The 20,424-nt window shown below is 44.8% G+C and overlaps 1 protein-coding gene across 1 annotated transcript in view; it reads right to left on the reverse strand.

Moving 5' to 3' along the window:
- The window catches only part of SLC4A8 (solute carrier family 4 member 8), a gene marked incomplete at both ends in the record, with an annotated part of 108,177 nt that extends 92,580 nt beyond the window's left edge, over positions 1-15,597 (reverse strand). Inside the window, one exon of the mRNA XM_080704886.1 lies at positions 15,553-15,597. Within this exon, the coding sequence (XP_080561012.1) occupies positions 15,553-15,597 (45 nt within the window). The remainder of the gene's footprint in view (positions 1-15,552) is intronic.
- Between the last annotated feature and the right edge of the window lie 4,827 nt (positions 15,598-20,424).

Here is a 20,424-nt window from a genome sequence, read left to right on the forward strand (position 1 = left end):
AATAAATAAATAAATAAATAACAAAATAAAGAATAAAGCCGGGCGTGGTGGCGCACGCTTGTAATCCCCGCGCTTGGGAGGCAGAGACAGGAGGATCGCGCAGGTTCGAAGCCAGCCGCGTGCGCTGGCTTAGGAGACCCTGTTTCCAAATAAAAATGTAAAAATAGGTCTGGGAGTGTAGCCCGGAGGTAGAAGGGCTTCCAGGAACCCCAGTACCACACACACACACACAAAAATGACTCCTTAAAGACCAAACAAAAATGCAACATATGAGATCATTGGAAACTTGAATACTAACTAGAACTTTTATAATATTAAGGAAATCATCACTGGGTGTGGTGGCATATGCCTGTAATCCCAGCACTTGAGGGGCTGAAACAGGAGGATCACAGGTTCAAGGACAGCCTCAGCAATTTAGCAGGCTCTCAGCAACTTAGTGAGACCCTGTTTCAAGTGTACCTCAGAGGGAGAATGCCCCTAGGCCCAACCCCCAGTACCATTTAAAGAAAGAAAGAGAAATTAATTTCATTTTAATTGATATTATGCTTATTTTTAGGAGTCTATATATTTTTAGGGATGTATCTGAAATATTTTCACATAAAACTGAAAATTTACATGTATATAAAATATGAAATTAGAAATGTTACTTTTTTGTGGTACTGGGGATTGAACCCAGAAGCATTCTACCCTTAAGCTATACCCCCAGCCTGATACATTTCTTATTTGGAAATAGAATCTCACAAGGTTGATGAGTCTCACTACTTGCTGAGGCTATCCTCGAACCTGAGATCCTCCTGTCTCAGCCTCCCAAGTGCAGGAATTACAGGTGTATGCCACCTTGCCTGACAGAAATATAGTTTTATAAATCTTATAAAATAATATGATTAAAAATCTTCAAATACGAACCGGGCGTAGTGGCGCACATTTGTAATCCCAGCACTTGGGAGGCTGAGACAGGAGGATCACACAGGTTCAAAGCCAGCCTCAGCCACTTAGTGAGGCTCTCAGCAACTTAGTGAGACCCTGTTTCCAAATAAAATAGAAAATAGGTCTGGGAGTGTAGTCCAGGGGTAGAAAGCCCATGGGTTCTACCCCCAGTACCACCAAAAATAAATAAAAATCTTCAAATACTCCAGGTGTGGTAGCACACGCTTGTAATTCCCAGCATTCGGGAGGCTGAGACAGGAGGATCATGGTTTGCGGACAGCCTCAGCTACTTAGCAAGGCCCTTTGCAACTCAGTGAGACCCTGTCTCAAAAATAAAAAAGACTAAAAAATAGGGCTGGGGGTGCAGCTTGGAGGTTTAATGCCTCTGGGTTCCACCCCTAGTACCTCAAAAAAAAAAAATCTTCAAATACAGCTGGGTATGGTGTACCCAGCTCAGATACATCTTTAACATTTTTTTCCTATCACTGCAGGTGCTTTGACTTAACACAATTTTTTTTTCAGGTGTGGGGATGGAACTCAGGCTCATTCGACCTCTGAGCTACACCCCTGTCCTATTTTTCATTCTTCATTTTGAAACAGGATCTTACTAAGTTGCAGGGGGCCTCATTAAGTAGCAGAGGCTATCAGCGAACCACAATCCTCCCGTCTCAGTCTCCTGCATGCTGGGATTATAAGTGTGCGCCACCACGCCCAGCTTAACACAATTTTTTAGAGCCTATGAGTTTCACTTCCAAGCTAAGTTGTAAAGGCTTACATAGACGGTCTTTTTTTTTTTTTTTTCAGTACTGAGGATGGAACCCAGTGGTATTCTATCTCTGAGTGACACCCTCAGCCCTATTTTTTATTTAGTTTTTTATTTTGAAACAGGGTCTCACTGAGTTGCAAAGGTTGGCCACAAACCATGATCCTTCTGTCTCAGCATCCCAAGCACGGGGATTACAAGCGTGCACCACCACACCCGGCTAGACAGTTTTTTGAGGATTAATTTTAAGTAGAAATAAACTTGGCTTTGCCGGGCATGGTGGCGCACGCTTGTAATCCCCGCGCTTGGGAGGCTGAGACAGGAGGATCGCGCAGGTTCGAAGCCAGCCTTGCTGGCTTAAGAGACCCTGTTTCCAAATAAAAAATATTAAAAAAAAAATAGGTCTGAAAGTGTAGCCCAGAGGTAGAAGGCCCCTGGGTTCCATCCTCAGTACCACCAAAAAAAAAAAAAAAGAAAAGAAATAAACTTGGCTATATTTTAGACTTGTTATTTGCATACCTACCTTAACTTTTATTTTTTTATTTTTTTTATTTTTTTTATTTTTTTTATTGGAAGCACAACAAACGTTTATTTTCTAAATACTAATTTGTAACAATGACATTTGTCAATAAGAATGAGTTTTTTCACGTAAAAATGAATGATTATATATTTTTTTAAATTTATTTTTTTTTATTGGTGCACTGTATTCATACATCATAGTGGGATACAAACTTTTGTAGACATACATGCACACTTCGCCAGTCAGCTCCCACCCAATCCCCACCCCATTCTCTCCCCATCCCTCCCTCCCATGCTTGGCTTAGTGGTTGACATCTAGTATTATAGCAATTTATCCAAAATTAAAAATGATAATCTCACATAACAGTTTCATTTGTCTGATACCAAGCTTTTGATGACTTAAAGATAACATTTTAATATTTCTTTTTACTTTCTTTCTTACCAGAGAGTATTTTTTTTCTATTTTTTTAGGTGAAACTATCATATATTTATATATTTATTTTTCAGAAAAAAAATCTATCCTAATATGGAATATGGACTCTAGATACCCAAAACGATCTTGAAAAAGAACAAAGCTAGAAGATATATATTTTCTGATTTCAAACCATATAAAGTACAATAATTGAAACAGTGTAGTACTATTCTAAAGGCAGATATATAAACCATTGGAGTTAAATAAAAGCCTAGAGCTAAATTCTTCCCTATATTGTCAAATTATTTATGACAAGGTTTCCACGAACATTTGGTGTTGGAAATAATAATCTTTTAACTAAATATTGTTGAAACATAATAATTACATGGAAAAGAATAAAGTTGGACCCTTACCTAATCCCATATACAAATATTAACTCAAAATAGATAAAAGACCTAAATATAAATCTTAAGACTATAAACTTTTAGGAGAAAATCTGGGTCATAAAACCTCACAACATTGAAATTGGCAGTGATTTCTTGGATATGATTTCGATGGCACAGGCAACAGAAGAGTATACAAACTCCCTAAAAAAAAAAAATTGTATATCCAAAGACAATGTAAACAGAGTTAACAGTTACTAATAGAATGGGATAAAATATTTCCAAATGCTATATCTGAAGGTATATTAATATTCCAACTAGAAATCCTAAAAATTAACAACAATAAAGGCAAACAATACCACTTAGAGATAGGTAAAAGACTAACATAAATAATGAATCTCCACAGATAACCAATCTTAGTTGTCTGTTGGATGGAAACTCTTGTTTCTCTGGTTCTGGTGTGTGTTACCTATTTCTTCTTTGTAGTTAATCTCTTTGAGTATTTTCTCTAGTGCTGGTTTTGAAGAATAAATTCCTTCAGTTTCTGTTTGTCATGGAAGCTTCTTATTTCTCCATTTAATTGGATAGAAAGTTTTGCTGGGTAGGAAATTTTTGGCTGGAAGTTGTTTTCTTTCAGAGTTTGGAATATGTTACTCCAAGCCCTTTTGGCTCTCATGACTTGGTTTGGGAAGTCTGGAGTGATTCTAATTGGTTTGCCTCTGAATGTCACTTGGCCCTTTGTTTTTGTTGCCTTTAAAATTCTCTGCTTGGCTTCCACATTGGTCATTTTGACAATTATGTGGCGTGGGGATCCTCTTCTCCGATCCTGCCTAAAGGGAGTTCTATAAGTTTCCTGGACCTGTGTATCGACCTCTTGCTCTATGTCTGGAAAATTTTCTGATATTACTTCCTTGAAGAGATTGTTGATCCCTTTGGTTTCACTTTCTTTTCCCTCCTCTATTCCAATTATTCTTAGGTTAGCTCTCTTAAAATGGGCCCATATTTCTTCGATATCAGATTCCTGCTGTCGGATATTTTTTCCTAGATTAGAAACTATGCATTCATTTTTGGAATGATCATCTTCTAAGAGCGAGATTCTGTTCTCCATGTGTTCTAATCGGTTGTTTGTGCTTTGAACTGAGGCCTTTACTTCATTAATTGCATCCTTTATCTCTTTTTGGCTCTCTCTGAGTTCTTTTCGAAGCACCTCTATTATTTCTACAGTTATTTTCCTGATTTGATCTTCTAGAAATCTCTGATTTTCTGTTTTATCGGGTTCTGATGTTGTGGGGTTGTGGGCATTCATTGCTCCAGTATTATTCCTCTTTCCCATGATTTCGGAAGTTTGTGCCTTCTCTGGGTTCTTCCCTTGGGTCACTATGACTTCACTTAAGGTATTCTGGATCTCGAGTCAGTAGTATCTCAGACCCCACTACTCCTTTACTGGGTTGTATCACAGAGTCTCCGACCCAGAGAGTCAATAGAGGCTGCTTTAGCCTGGGGGGTGGGGGAGGTGCCAGGTTGGGCGTTCTCCTATGGTGTGATATCTCTGCCACCGCCCCTCCCCCACTGGGTCAAGTCCCAGGGAGTACAGTACTGGGATTTCTCCTCTGTGGCCCGCAATTTGACTCACTGTTCTTGAGTACGCAGATGTAGCTGTCCTGGATTCGGTGAATTCGGTGCTGCTACCACCGGTGGCAATATGGCGCCGCTACTACGCCCTCGGCCGTGAGGCTGGCGTATTTCTTCTTGGTTTTGATTTCCACTCTGAATCCCTGCAGCGTGTGCTGAGCTCAGCCACTGGGAGCTTTAGATTTTACCTGCGGCGAGAATTCCTGCCTGGCTGTTCTGCAGCAGCTCACCTCGGCTTGCTGTAGCCGTCCGGTGAACTCGCCGCTGCCGCCGGCAATAAAGCGCTGCTGTCTGTGTGTTCCTACCTTAACTTTTAGATCATGAATTCCCTGGCAGCAGGAGCCAGGTGTTTTTCGTCCTCATCATCTCTCCAAGCCCAGTACAGTAGCTTACCACTGTGAATAGCTGTGTTCCTGTAAGTTCCAGGAGGGCGGGTTCTGTGTCTTATGTTCACCATTATGTATCCAACACCCAGCCCAGTGCCCAGCACATGAGAAGTTTCCAATAAATTACAACAAACGCATGTTTACAAGTGTTATTAGTGTTATGAATTCTATTATATTTTCTCATAAGACCATATACACGAGTAATGGCTGTATGTGAATAACTGTGTTAGTTTCCCCACTGGTTTTTAATATCCAGAGGATCCTTATACTTGGTAATGTCCACAGATCCCTGCCACCGCGTAGAACACAGTGGGAATCTAGAGGAAGGAAGGCGGGGAGGGATGATTGACATGACGCTAAGACTAGAAAACCAGAGTAGGAAGAGCAAAGTAAATCATCTGAAAAGCCCAGCTTGAAAAATTGACTTGTTAGTTTTCTTAATTTAGACTGGTTGACCACAGCCTTCATCCACGTCCTTTGTCTTTCCAAAGGAAACAGAGCCGTTGTCGGTGACCAAGAGTCAGCAGTTGAAAGGTCAGGATCCCGGTTCTAATACACCAAAGTATTCAAAAATAAAAATAAAAGAGGATTAGAAGGCACTCACAGGAATTTAAATAACTGAATGGATGTTTTAAATAATTATTGTTATTTCTTTCAAATTATTATAATGATCTTGTGATAAAGCTGTAATGTCATTTTAAGAGAGTCCTTAATGTTTAATGATACACACTGAAGCTTTTACTGAGGAGATGATATGATGTCTGGTATTTCGAGAATGGATGGAGACATAGATGGAACAAGATGATGTGTTCATTGTTGAAGCCAAATCATGGGTACATGATGACTCATTATGTAAATCTCTCTACTTTGATGTATGCTTGAAATGTTCGGTAAATTTCCAGCATATGCAAAGTTTGAATCATTCAAGATGAAAAGAAAGGGTCTCGTTGGTCCGTGCTTGCTGCATATGCCTCATCAGTTGGCAATGATCTTCTCTGACATTATCACAATTCATGCCAAGGATGCCCTCTCGCTCTAAGGTCCGTGAATCTCTAGGGCACCTAAGAGCAGGCTTCAAGGATCTGTAAATATGCATTTGAGGGGAAGAGGGTCCATAACCTCCATCAGATTCTCATACAGGCCTGACTCAGAAAAGACTGGAATCATAAGAACCACACTAGCTAAGACTAGGAGAAAAGGGAGAGGAAGGGTGGAGGCAAACAGAAAGGGAAAGGACAGTGAGCTGGAGAGAAAGCCCCATTTCTCCCATCCAAGTACTAACCAGGCCCGACCCTGCTTAGCTTCCGAGATCAGACGAGATCGGGCGCGTTCAGGGTGGTATGGCCGTAGAGAAAGCCCCATTTCTAAACACCCTCTGTTCTGCGCTTCCTCCTGGCTCACTGACAGCGATCCCCTGCGCAGACCTGACCTGGGTGCCCACTTCAAGGAATAGATAAGATGAAAAGAACGAGGGGGTTAAATACACTTTCAAACATTGAACTTGCAAGGCAGGTTCTAAGATAGAAATCATTGCTCTCGGCCTTGAAGAAAGAATGAATGCTAGCTGAAAAGCAGACCAGAGTCTCACTCACAGTGACGGGCAAATTACAAGGAAGGTTCATGTCTTGTATGATGATCCAGCTCCTGGAAGCAGCCACAGAAGCGGCAGGGGAAGGAGAGAGTGGGAGCAGAGCCCACCAGGCACCCTCTGCCTGCCACGCGGCCTGTGGTGTGGGCCTGCACAACAGAACCCCGCCTTTCCTCAAGGAGATCTCAGACTTTACCTCAAAGACTTTCATTTGTACCCCCCAAATCCTCATCCCTACCCAGACCAAAAGTAAAAAAGCCTTTATGAAGTTTTAATACAGTTAACTACTTTTTTTGTTTTGTTTTTTGGTATTGGGGATGGAACCCAGGGGCATTCTACCTCTGAGCTACACCCCTCCCTTCCAATCCTATTTTTATTTTTTATTTTGAAACAGGTTCTCACTAAGTTGCAAAGTTCCTCACCAAGTTGCTAGGTTGGCCTGGAATCTGTGATCTTCCTGTCTCCGCCCCTCAAGTACAGGGATCACAAGGGTGAACCACGCCAGCTAAGTTGACCATTCTAAAATCAACAAATCAGAGATGACTTCTAAGATTTCTAGGCAAGCACTCTGCCACTCAGCTACAGCTTCCAAGGTTTCCAATCAACAAACCAAGCTGATAGAATTGGAATTACAAAGACATGCCTCTTGAGCGCTTACTATAGCAATAGCGTTTTAACTACACATTACCTCACTTAACCGTCCTAAATCAAGGCTAAGTAGGATCTCATGAGAGCTAAGTCAGCTAGGAAGACTCAAACCTGCCTGTGTTTCTTATCAATATTATATGCTAATGTTGAACAAAGCAAAGCAATGGTCATTTTAGAGCTCAGGTCACCTAATTATGGGTTAGTACCCACAGTGAGAACAGTTCAAGATCCATATCACTGCCCCTTCAACCCTCAGTGCTCCAGGGCCTCACACATCAAACTGTCCTTTTGCTAACTAGACCTCCAGCTCTTCTCCAACTCGCTCATTTCCATCTTCCTCTTTATCCACCAGAGCATCTGAGTTCTGGTCCCTGGTCACTGAATGTGACCTGCTCTCTAATGCCCTAAACTACTCCCCCCCTGAGTACAAATGGCCAACAGCAAGAAGAAAAAAAAAAGGTTCCAGCCAAGCGAGGTGGCGCTTGCTTATAATTCCAGTACTTGGGAGGCTGAGACAGGAGGATTACAGTTCATGGCCAGAGTCAGCAACTCAGTGAGGCCCTCTAGAATCTAGTGAGATCCTGTTTCAAAATAAAAAAATAAAATAGGATGGGGGTATAGCTCAGAGGTGAAATACCCTTGGACTCAATCTCTAGGTCCACAAAAAAGAGGTCCCCTAGGATTTATGCAGCTTCTTTAGACATCCTCTTCTCAGGCACACCCATGAGCTCCAGAACATGCAGGAGCTTCCCATTCTGACTCTTGGCAGCCTGTAGGGAACTAAAATTCCAAACCGGCTTGGTTCTCAGTGATTCTTTTACTGAACCTTGCTTGAAGTCATTCCTATTTAGTATAGATGACTAGGTCAGTACACTGACAAAGAGAATAATGACCCCTAAAGAGCTGCACATCCTAACCCCTAGAACTTGTGAATGGCAAAAGGAAATGAAGATTGCAGACAGAAGTAAGGTTGCTAATAAGTTGACCCTACAATAAGGAGATTATTGTGAATTATGTAAGCTACACAGTAATCTCAAGGAATCACAAGGATCTTTTTTTTTTGGGGGGGGGGTGGTACTGGGTTCTTGAAAACCCTTCTACCTCCGGGCTACACTCCCAGATCTATTTTATACTTTTTTATTTGGAAACAGGGTCTCTTAAACCAGCGTGGCTGGCTGCACGATCCTCTGTCTCCGCCTCCCAAACCCGGGGATTACAAGCGTGCGCCACCACGCCCAGCCTCACAAGGATCTTTAAAGTGGCAAAGGAAGGCAGAAGAATAGAATCAGGGGAGAGAGAGATGTGACAAAACTAGGATCTGCACGATGTGGTCTCAGGCTTTGAAGACAGAGGGGAGATGAGGGAGGGAATGATGAGCCAAGGATTGTGGGTAGTCTCTAGAAGAAAAAAAAGGGCAAAGAAACAGATTCTCTCCTGGAACCTATGGGAAAAAAAAATCACAGCCATCACTACTTTGCACTTTTAGTGCAGCAAGACAAGTATTTCCCCCCCCCCCCTGGTACTGAGGATTGAACCCAGGGGCATTTTATCTCCAAGTTATACTCCCAGCCCTTTTTTGCCTTTTTTTTTTTTTTTTGCAGGCCTGGGGATGGAACCCAGGGGCATTCGACCTCCGAGCTACACCCCCTGCCCTATTTTTTATTCTTTATTTTGAAACCGGGTCTCACTGAGTTGCAGATGGCCTAAGTAGCTGAGGCTGTCCGCGAACTGTGATCCTCCAGTCTCAGCCTCCCGAATGCTGGGATTACAAGCGTGCGCCACCAGCCCGGCCCAGCCCTATTTTTGAAACAGAGTCTCACTAAGTTGTGGACAGCCTAAGCAGCTGAGGCTGGCCAAAAATCTAAGATCCTCCTGTCTCAACCTCCCAAGTACTAGGATTACAGGAGTGCACCACCACACCAGGCCAAGTATCAGACTTCTGAACTACAGAACTAAGATGACACATGTTGTTTAAGCCACTAAATTTGTGGTAATTTGTCATGGCAGCAATAGGAAACTAATGCTGCATATATATATTTGGACTTCTTAACTACCAAGACCAGAGTAAACTTGTTACTACCTTATGGGACACAACCAACCTCTCTATTATCTAAGATTTGTTGCTGTAACCTAGCAGCAGATTTAGAACAAACATTACTTCTCTTTGTCCTGATTACTGCAGTGAGCCCTAGCTATTCTGCCACGGCAAATCATGAGCTAAGACAATTATCTATAGATGGTGAAGGAAATACACTTGCAGCCTATATTGTTCTCCAATTTTCTGCTTAAGTCTCTGCTTGACAAATCAACTCACAACTGTCCTCCTGGAGCTCCCCAGGAGAGCTAGTACAGCCAGGTAAGGAGAATGCCCACAGGCTCCCCAGTTCTCACACACCAGCTCCTGTGTGTCGGAGAGGGCAGAGGGCTATGGATGCACATTAAGTATGGTGGGAGGGAAGCTGCTCTTAGGGTTGATACTTTTGTTCAGTAACATTGAGCAAATATTTTCCTGGGTGCTTACCATAAACTTACTATGACCCTCAAAAAAGTTGACCTGGTCTCCATCGAGCCATTCACTCATTCACTCAGCTTATGTTTACTGAGCTCCAAAGGGTGATAGAGTCACTGGGCACTAGAATTCAGGCTTCTTTCAAGAACTCTTGTCCTGGAGTTCTTTCAAGCACACTATAAAACACTGGATGTGACTCTTCTCCTCAGCCTATCAGCCATGGATCTTAATCATCGCTCATTTGCCAGGGTTTGTTATTCTAAAAGTATCTGCAAATCATTTCATTCTAGCAGGACTGATCCACATAAAAAGCCTTGCAGCCAGGCCTGGGGTGCACATCTGTAATCTCAGTACTTGAGAGGCTGAGAGAGGAGGATCACAGGTTCAAGGACAGCCTCAACAAGTAGTGAGCCTCTCATCAACCTAGCAGGATCCTGTTTCAAGATAATAAAACAGAGCCGGGGTGTACCTTGGAGGCAGAAGGCCCCTGTGTTCCATCCAGAACCACACACAAGCAGCCTTGGTAATCACCCCGGTTCACTTGTTCCCCCTCCACTGCTCCCACTCTCCTGAGGCTTCAGTTCCCAGACTACTTGGCACCAATTCAGAGGATCCCACCTCTCCAGCCTTCTCTTTCAACACTTCCTATGAGTTGCTTCTGAAAGTGCTGCTCAGGAAAACTGTGAAGCTACAAGATGTCCCCATTGCAGTCCAATGTAAGGGCTTTCCCTAAAGCCTTCTGATCTTCTGCCATCACTATCCCTTTTAAGAGCTCATCAACTTTTAAAATTCCAATAATACCTCCAGAGATCTCATCAAAATAAATAATGCATGCCTTAATTAACTCATCCTACATCTCACCAGCAGCCTCCTAGAGGGCCTCCCTCAGCCCAGTCTCTCCCACGCCAATACATTCTTTGTATACATGTATCTTCCCAAACACTTCTTGGTGCTGACTCAGAGCCAGGTACTGATCTATATGTCAAGGGCACCAGCTGCAATTGTGCACAGTGAAGACGGCCACATTCTTACATTCTTTGGAGAGAAGCATCCCTGGATTTGGCAGTGTTCTCACTTGGAAAACGGGAACAATAATGGTACATTATTCACAGGCCTGTAGAGAGTTAAATGGAATAAGGGGCTGGGGATGTAACTCAGGGGTGGAGCATGTGACCTAGCATGCACAACGCCTGGGTTTGATCATCAGCATGGCAAAAATAAAACACCAGAATAATAAATAAATAAATGTGTGGAAAACACATAGCACGGTGCCGGGCACATGGCTAGCACTCAGTAAAATTTAACTCAACAGCAAAAACAAAGGGAGCTGCCAGGTGATAGGCAGAGATGAACGTGTATATCCCACAAGTAAGGGATGGAAGATGTGACAGCACTTGGTAGGTGCTGTGAGCAGGAGTCTGAGGAGTATATTCTGATAGAGCAATATGGAGCCAGACCTTGAAGGTCAAAATGGTGAGGAGGAGGAGAAAGGTTTTCCAGCTTGCACACCTGAGCAAAACCACAGCAGCAAAGAAGGGAGAGCCTCTGCACAATCAAGTAGTGGCCATCCACTGCTCTTCACCCCCTGACTAGACCACGCGCTCCACTCCGTAAGGAGAAGCAGGCTGGCTGCGGATGTGGGAGTGTCATTCACTCCCGTCACTCATGCCACTGAGCACCGGTTCTTATGCCGGGCTCTGTACTCAAGGGCGTGACTGTTTGCCAGGTCCCTACCTTCATGAAGCTTTGATTTGAGAAGATAATGAACGAGAAATTACTTGTAATCCCAGTACCTGGGAGGCTGAAACAGGAGGATTACACATTCGAGACCAGCCTCAGCTATTTAGTGAGGTCCTCCACATCTTAGCCAGACCCTGTTTCAAAAGAAAGAATAAAAAGAAAGAATAAAAAAAGTGGGCTGGGAGTGTAGCTTGGAGGTAGAATGCCCCTGGATTCAATCCCCAGTACAAAAAAAAAAAAAAAAAAACCCAAGAAATAAAAATAAGAACACTTTGCCATGCATAGTGGTGCATGCTTGTAATCCCAGTACTTGGGAGGCTGAGACAGGAGAACCGAAGGTTTGTGGCCAGCCTCAGCTACTTAGTGAATCTCTCCACAACTTAATGAGACCCTATTTAAAATAAAAAATAAAACACAGGGCTGGAGGTGTAGCTCAGAGGTAGAATGCCCCTGGTTTCACTCCCCAATACCATAAAAAATAAATGAAAATAAAAATAAAGAATAAAAATTAAAAATAGGGCTGGGGGTGAAGCTTAGAGATAGAATGCCCCTGCTCTTGGGTTCCATTCCAAGTATCAGACAAAAAAAAAAAAAAAAAAAAAAAAAGAACACTTCAGATGAATTACAGGTGCCCTTGAGAAAATAAAACAGGGATCCAATGGAGGCGAGCTGAGGAAAAGCCACTGTGAGGAGGTGGCATGGGACTGGGGAGAAGGTCTGGTTAGAGAGTGTAGCAGAAGACATGACAAGGACCAAGCCTTGAGGCCTGAAGGAGCGCGCTGTACTGAAGAAACAGAAAGGACGCTGGACTAGGAGCACAAGGTGGGAGGAGAGGCAGCCTGGGAAGGCCAGCGCGGCCCTGCTCCTGCCAAACCTTGCCAGCGTGAGAGAGGGTTGGGATTTTATTCTAAAATGCACTGGGAAGCCCCTGAAGGGCTTCAAGGAAGGACATGACATGATCTGGTTTGTGGAGGGTTTTTTTTGTTTTGTTTTGTGGTGCTGGGGATGGAACCCAGGGGCATTCTACCTCCAAGCTACACCCTCAGCCCTAGTTTTTGTTCTTTATTTTGAAACAGGGTCTCACTGAGTTGCAAAGGGCCTCACAAGTAGCTGAGGCTGGCCGTGAACTCACGATCCTCCTCTCTCAGCCTCTGGAGTACTGGGATTTCAAACATGTTCCACCATGCCCAGCTTTGGTTTGTGTTTGTAAAATCTCTCTCAGGCTGGAGATGTTGCCTGGTAGTAGAGCACTTGCCTAGTATGTACAAGGCTCTAAATTCAATCCCCAGAGCCGGGCATGGTGGCGCACGCTTGTAATCCCTGCACTTGGGAGGCTGAGAGAGGAGGATTGCGTAGTTTCGAAGCCAGCCTCAACTGGCTTAAGAGACCCTGGGTTCCATCTCCAGGACCACACACACACACACACACACAAAAAAAAAATTCAATCCCCAGCAACTTGGAAAAAGAAACAAAATAAAAATCCCCTGTGGTGCCACATAAAGAGTAGTCTATACAAGGACAAGGAAGCAGAGGATACTGCTGGGAGTCACAGCAGAGAAAACGGCCTGGACTGATAATATAGAGAAGGAGTGTCCAGAACCTCTCTTTACAAGTCACACAATCTACTCACTTTGCAAGACCCAGCTCCCTGCACGCAGCCTCGGCGGCGCACAGGCGCCTTAGCTTATATTATCAGCTGGTTGACTGTCTCCCCAAGTCGCCCATTTCCTTTCCTCCGTTACATTCATTCTCTTCCTCCATATAGCTAAAGCCCCTTCTGCGTATTGCCTGACTTGAGCCTTCGTGGGGTCCTAAGTCCCCACTCTCCATTGTCCCTCCTCTCTCCACTACCCACGAAAGTTTCACAAACCAGATGTAAAGCAGATTATTGTTTTCTAACCTCCTTCAGAAGCACTCAGAAGTTATCAGTTTCACAGAACATTCACAGAAACCTAAGGGTTATTATGCTGTCAGCAATACAACCTGTACATATTCTGCATGTTAAGAACACTGTCTCCTCGCAGTTGTTCCAGTGTGTTCTACCCTCTGCAGCCAGAGAAACCATTCCATCAGAAAACTGACCATGATCTCATTTGTTCTCTCCTGAGCCCTCTTTCTCCTGCCTAACGTCCACCTCCCTGACTAAACCTCTCCAGTGGTACCCTCTTATTCCTCAGATGAATGCTAACTTCAACGGGGATATGATGGCTTGCTATGTTACAAGCTCAGAACACACCTCACACCATGCTCATTGCCCCAGAGGTTCCACCACACTGCCTTCTTTCATGACATGCCCCTCTGCCACAGGACTTTTGTATATGCTGTTCTTTTTGTCTCCAAGTCCCTTTGCCCTCCTTTTCCCTCAAATAATATTTATTCATTCTTTAGATCTTTATCCAAATTTTCTTTCGTAGCAAAATCTCTGAGATTAAGGCTAGAGCTATTGCTTACACACTCATAGGGCTGCCTACATTTCTTCCTTAACACCTATCACAGTATATTATCTTTGTGTGATTTGGTTAAAAATGGTCACGTCTGCCACGCAGAGTGGTGCACACCTGTAATCCAAACTAAACAGGAGGCTGAGGCTGGAGGGTCGCAAATTTAAGGCCAACTGACCAAATGAAACCCTGTCTTGAAATAAAATTTAGAAGGACTGGGTACACAGCTCAGTGGTAGAGTGCTTGTCTACCATGTGTTAGGCCTTGGTTTGATCCCCAGTCCTCCCCCCTAAAAAAAAAAAAAAGAAAAAAGAAAAGAAACAGGTTTCTTCTTTCTCCTTTCCAACAGATGGTAAGTTTCAGGCAGACAAGAATACTGCCTATTTTGATCACCATTATCGTCCAGAGACTGAATACATGTAGCAAGCCTTAAGATTAGATATGGAAAGATTTCCTAAACTCTTAAGATACTGTTCCTTTTTTTTTTTTTAACTGAGAAAAGAAGAAATTATGGATGTTTACCAGGAAAAAGAGGAGGGAGTCTGACAACCACTTTGCCACAAATTCAGGATGCTTTCCCTGCCTCCTCCAGACCCCATCCCTGACGTCATTATGGTACTTGTGCCCGAGACCGGCCATCCTCCCTGAGATGGTTCATCATCCTCTTCACAGTCCTTCATCAGTCTTGCTCCACACACCCCTTCAAGCCTCTTTCCAAAGAAGTAACCATGCCAGCTGATTACAAAGGAAGGGCAGTGAGAAGGCAATGAGCTGCCACTTACTGGGTACCACACAATAAGCCTTCGCAAAGCCCTTCAACAAAGCGCATCTCATTGGATCCTCGAAACTGCCCTGTGGAGGAAGCCAAGCAAATCTCACCATTTCCATTTTAAGATATGGGGAGACTGAGGTTCAGAGAGCCAGGTGATTTGCACAAGGTCATGAAGCCTATGTGGTGCAGATATAGGCTTTGAACCTACAGACATCTAGTCTAATGCTCCATTACATTACTACCCCACAATGCTGTTACCAATTACTGAGACCTAATTGTCCCATTCCCTTAAATAAGTACTTCCCTACCCTAAATATTCTGCTCCCCTACCCACAACTTGTGAAATGTGTGTGCAATGGGGTGGGGGAGTCACAGAGCTGGCCACACTAACGGGGGCTGTGGCCAGCCTCCTCGGCCCCTCTAGCTCTTCCTCTGAGCCACCGAGGAACTAAAAGCCCCCAGAAACAAAAACACAAAGACCCGAGCAAGGTCCCTGGCTACCCTTTCGTCCACGTTCCTGCAGGACAATGAGGCCAGAAGCCGGCCTCCTCCCATCACGGAAGACCCGAGAGAACAGAGGTCACCGCCCACCGGCGCCCGGGCTCCCGGGGCGCCAGGATGCTGCAGCGCCGGCCGGCGCCCGGTTCGGCCCAAGGTCACCCTCGCGGCCCCGCCGGATCCCCAGCCCCCGGAGCGCCCCCTGGTGTCCAGGCTGGCCTCCCCTCGCCCTCGGGGAGTGGCCTGGGGAGCCCGGGCTCGGGGGCCGAGGAAGGAAGGTGGGCAGAGGATGGGGAGGCTGAGCCCCGGGGAGGGGCGGGAGGCGGGGCCCTACCTGGTAGCTGAGGACGCCGTCCGGTTCGTTATGCCCGGCCGGCATGGCGGAAGAGAGCAAGGTCTCCCCGGCGGGTTCCAGGCAGGGCGTCACAGCTCGCGCCCTCTGGTCCAGTGTGAGCTGATGGCGAGCGGCGACCCTTATCCTGGAGCCAACGGTCAACCATCAAGCACCACTGCCTCCATAGCCACCGGCCCGCGAGGCTCCCGCCGCAGCCAATCAGCGAGCGGCCTGTGCAGCCAATCAGGGCGCGGAGCAAGGGAGGACGCTGTCCGCGGTACCCTCGGCGACCAGGAGGAGGAGCAGGAGCAGGAGCGGGAGGAGGAGGGGAAAGGAGCTGGAGGAGCCTGCTGCTCCCCGGCCCCGTTACCGTGGAAACCGCCTCCCTCCCTCCAGGGGCCTCTGGGCTGGAAGGTCCTTCCAGCTGCTGGCTAGAAATTGCAAATCTCTACTTCTACTTAGGGCTGCACCTAACTCTTGAAAACTAGGAAAGTGTCGGGTTTGCCTAATCTGACTTTATTCCTTAGGAGATTTTTTTTTTTTTAATTCTGAGGAAAAGTCCCTTAAGGATTGCAAAAGGAAGTCATTGAGAATAAGGAGAGGCTTTCTTTTCTCCCTTCAGTACTGGGAATGAAACCCAGCATTCTACCTCCAAGCTACATGCCCAGCTCTATTTTTTTAAATTATTTATTTTGAAACAGGGCCTCACTAAGTAGCTGAGGCTGCCCATGAACCACGATCCTCCTGTCTCGGCCTCCCGAATGCTGGGATTACAAGCGTGCGTCACCACACCCAGCTGGGCCTTTTGTCTTATAATACACTATCACATTAGACTGTAGGTGAATCCACATTATTAGGGGGAAAGAATCATTGCAAAATATATCAGCCTCCTAAGAAGCTCTATCTGGAGAACATAGTCTGGTACATGTTAAAGTTTGCGCTCTGACATAGCATCCCTTGGACTGGCCCTGACGTTGGAAGCAAGGTTGGAGGTCAGCATTCCTGAAAAACAACAATACTTTTTCATCTTCTAGATGAGCTTCTTGTCCAGCTTCTGCGTGTCACTGTTTTTATTCATACCCTTTGTTCTTGTCCTCACTAATCCTCTCCCTTTTGTGTGTGTGTGTGTGTGTGTGTGTGTGTGTGTGTGTGTGTGTGTGTGTGTTACTAGGGATTGAAGACAGGGCCATTCTACCTCCATGCTACAATCTTCAGCCCTATTTTTTTTTTCTTTATTTTGAAACAGAGTCTCACTAATTGAGGAGGGCCTCACTAAGTAGCTGAGGCTGGCCGCGGACAGCGATCCTCCCATCTCAGCCTCTCAAGTACTGGGATTACAAGCGTGAATCACCACGACTGGCTCCTATCCCTTGAATCTTAATTCACACCTCATCCTCACCACCATTTTTACCCACCAAAATCTTTTTTTTTTTTTTCAATACTGAGGATGGAACCCAGAGGCATTCTAGCTCTGAGCTACACCCCCAGCCCTATTTTCCTATTTTGAAACAGGATCTCATTGAGTTGCAAAGGGCCTCACTAAGTAGCTGAGGCTGTCCTCCTGGCTCAGCCTCCCAAATGCTGGGATTGCAAGCATGTGCCACCATGCCCGGCTCCCATCAAAATCTTAACCATCCTTCAAAGTGAATCTTAAAGGCCACGTCCTCCAAAATGCTTTTCTTTAGTCCCTCTTCAGAACCCTCACTTGGTATGTTTCTCATAGCAGTTACCATGCTGTGGTTATTTTAGCACTTTTTAAACTTTCTCTTCCTACAATATTGTAAGTTCTTTGAAAGCGCTGGTCATTTGTCTTCCACCTTTCTGTATATTCCACAGAGCCTCAAGGAATGCTAGACACATAGAGAGTAGTCAGCCAGTATGTGTGCTTTTAACTCAATCTAACAAAGATGTATTGAGCATCTACTATGTACAGATCCAAAGGGTCTCATTGAGTTGCAAAAGGCCTCACTAAGTAGCTGAGGCTGACCACAAACCACAATCCTTCTGTCTCAGCCTCCCAAATGCTGGGGTTACAAGCATGCGCCACAATGTCCAGCCCTACAGATATATTTTAATAAAATGGCAAAAAATAGAATATAGAATAAGAGCCATCTGAGCCATCCTTCCAAGTCAAGGCCAAAGGCCACCTCCTCCAAGAAGCCTTCTTTCCAATGATGGTGGTCAAAGTGAAGACGATCTTGGGGAGCAAAGATTACAAAGTTCAGAAGAAAAGATAATATTTATGACTTAGGACACTTTAAGAAGGTGACACAGAGCTGGGCACAGTGGCACACGCCTATAATCTCAGTACTTGGAAGAATGAGATAGGAGGACTACAGGTTCAAAGCCAGCCTCAGCAACTTAGCAAAACCCTTAACAACTTATAGAGACCCTGTTTAAAAGTAAAAACTAGAAAGGACTGGGAGTGTAATTCAGAGGTAGAATGCCTTTGAATTCAATCTCCAGTACAAGAAAGAGAAAGAAAAGAGTCAGGCATGGTGGTGCACTCCATAATCCCAGTACTTGGGAGGCTGAAACAGGAGGATCGCAGGTTCAAGGACAGCCTCAGCAATGTAGCAAGACTCAACAACCTAGCAAGACCCTGTTTCAAAGCCGAACGTGGTGATGCACGCTTTTAATCACAGCATTTGGGAGGCTGAGACAGAAGGATCTGGGTGCGCAGACAGCCTCAGCTACTACTTAGTGAGCCCCTTTGGAACTCAGTGAGACCCTATTTCAAAACAAAGAATAAAAAATTGGGCTGGGGCCGGGCGTGGTGGCACACGCTTGTAATCCCCGCGCTTGGGAGGCAGAGACAGGAGGATCGTGCAGGTTCGAAGCCAGCCACGCTTAGGAGAACCTGTTTCCAAATAAAAATGTAAAAATAGGTCTGGGAGTGTAGCCCGGAGGTAGAAGGGCTTCCAGGAACCCCAGTACCACAAAAAAAAAAATTGGGCTGGGGGTATAACTTGGGGGTAGAATGCCCCTGAGTTCCAACCCCAGTACAGCAAAAAAAAAAAAAAAAAAAAAAAAAAGACCCTGTTTCAAAAATAAAACATAAGCCGGGAGTGGTGGCGCACACTTGTAATCCCAGCATTTGGGAGGCTGAGACCAGAGGATCGCAGTTTGCGGACAGCCTCAGCTACTTAGTGAGGCCCTCTGCAACTTAGTGAGACCCTTTTTCAAGATAAAAAATAAAAAAATAGGGCAGGGGGTATAGCTTGGAGGTCAAATGCCCCTGGGTTCCATCTCCAGACCCAAGTAAGAATAATAATAATAATAATAATAATAATAATAATAATAAATAATATGGGGTGTAGCTCAGAAGTAAAATGCCCCTGAGTTCAATCTATAGGAGAGACAGAGAGAGAGAGAGAGAGAGAGAGAGAGAGAGAGAGAGAGAGAGAGAGAGAGAGAGAGAAGAGGAAGGAAAAAAAGGCAGGCAGTCTCTGGCCCTTGACTCTAGGGTCAAGAGCCCCATCTTCTGGCCTATTGTGCAAATTACAAAAGGAAGTGGGCCATGGAAGCACCTCTGAGGCTGCTGCTATCTAGGGCACGGCAGCCGACCCCGCCTCCTTTCCAGTTTGATTTCTCCTTCCCAAAGGAGGCTAACTCATTTATCTCCTGAGACCACCAGGCTCCCACTACCACTCCCTGTCTGGAAAAGTACAAATGTGTGACAATCAACCTGGCCAACAAACAGGCCTTCAAGAAGCTGGAAAGAAAATATTTAGCCAAGGACATCACCTCACACTGATTTCTTTTTCTAAAGAAGGCATATAAATGGAATTTTTCTTTGCGTGTGTGTGTGTGTGTGTGTATGTGTGTGTGTGTGTGTGTGTGTGTGTTGAACCCAGAGGCATTCTACCTCCAAGCTACACTCTCAGCCCAATTTTATTTCTTATTTGGAAAAAGGGTTTCAGTAGGTTGGTGATGCCTTGCTAAGTTGCAGAGGCTGGCTATGAACTTGCGGTCCTCCTGTCTCAGCCTCCCCAGTACTGGGATTATAAGCATGCACCACCATGCCCAGCTCGATAAATGGGATTTTATTCATCCATGAAGAAGAAAAAAATTATGTCATTTGCAGAAAACTGGATGAAACTTGAGAGCATTTTGTTAAGTGAAATAAACCAGACTCGACTCATAAAATTAAGGGTCATATGTTTGCTCTCATATGTGGAAGCCAGAGAGAAAATAAAAGGAAAAAGGGAGGGAGAGAGCTCCTGAAAATAGAAGGGAGAGTAAAGGAAGGAGAGAGAGGAAGGGAGGAGGGGAGAGAAAGGGGTTGTACTGGGAAATGCAATTGGCTGAATTATGTTGTGTGCACATATTAATATGTAATGAAACCCTAATTATAATCATCAATAAAAGAAAAAGGAGAGAGACAAAAATGGCACACTCAACTCAGCCTCCTGGGGCTGTACTTGGGCTAGAAGAAAGCATGAAGTAGAGAGGAAAACACAAAATATACAGGTAGAGACAGCACCTATACACACACATCGAATTAACAGGGAAGCCGAGAGGCATGCTGCACAGATGATCTCAGTCTCTCCAACAACTCGATGAGGCCGGTTCCATCATTCCATTAATAGATTAGAAGACTGAGGCTCAGAGATGAAGTTGTCCCGGATCACCCAGCCAGCCCAGATAATGAATAAATGGAGAGCCTAGCCTCTGAATGTGTCTACTTCTGGAGTACACATGAGCTTAGTCACCGGCTGCCTGCCATGGGGCTGGAACCTGGGATTTCATCCCTCTACCTTTTCTAGACTTCATCCTCTCTTCGTGGCTCCCAATGTGGCCATTCTTCCAGATTTTATCTCTTGACTCTTTTCTCTAATACTGGTTCTTAAACTTTGGGGAAGGAGGTAT

The sequence above is a fragment of the Muscardinus avellanarius genome, assembly GCF_963383645.1.
Source record: "Muscardinus avellanarius genome assembly, chromosome: 11".
Classification (NCBI taxonomy): Eukaryota; Metazoa; Chordata; class Mammalia; order Rodentia; family Gliridae; genus Muscardinus; species Muscardinus avellanarius.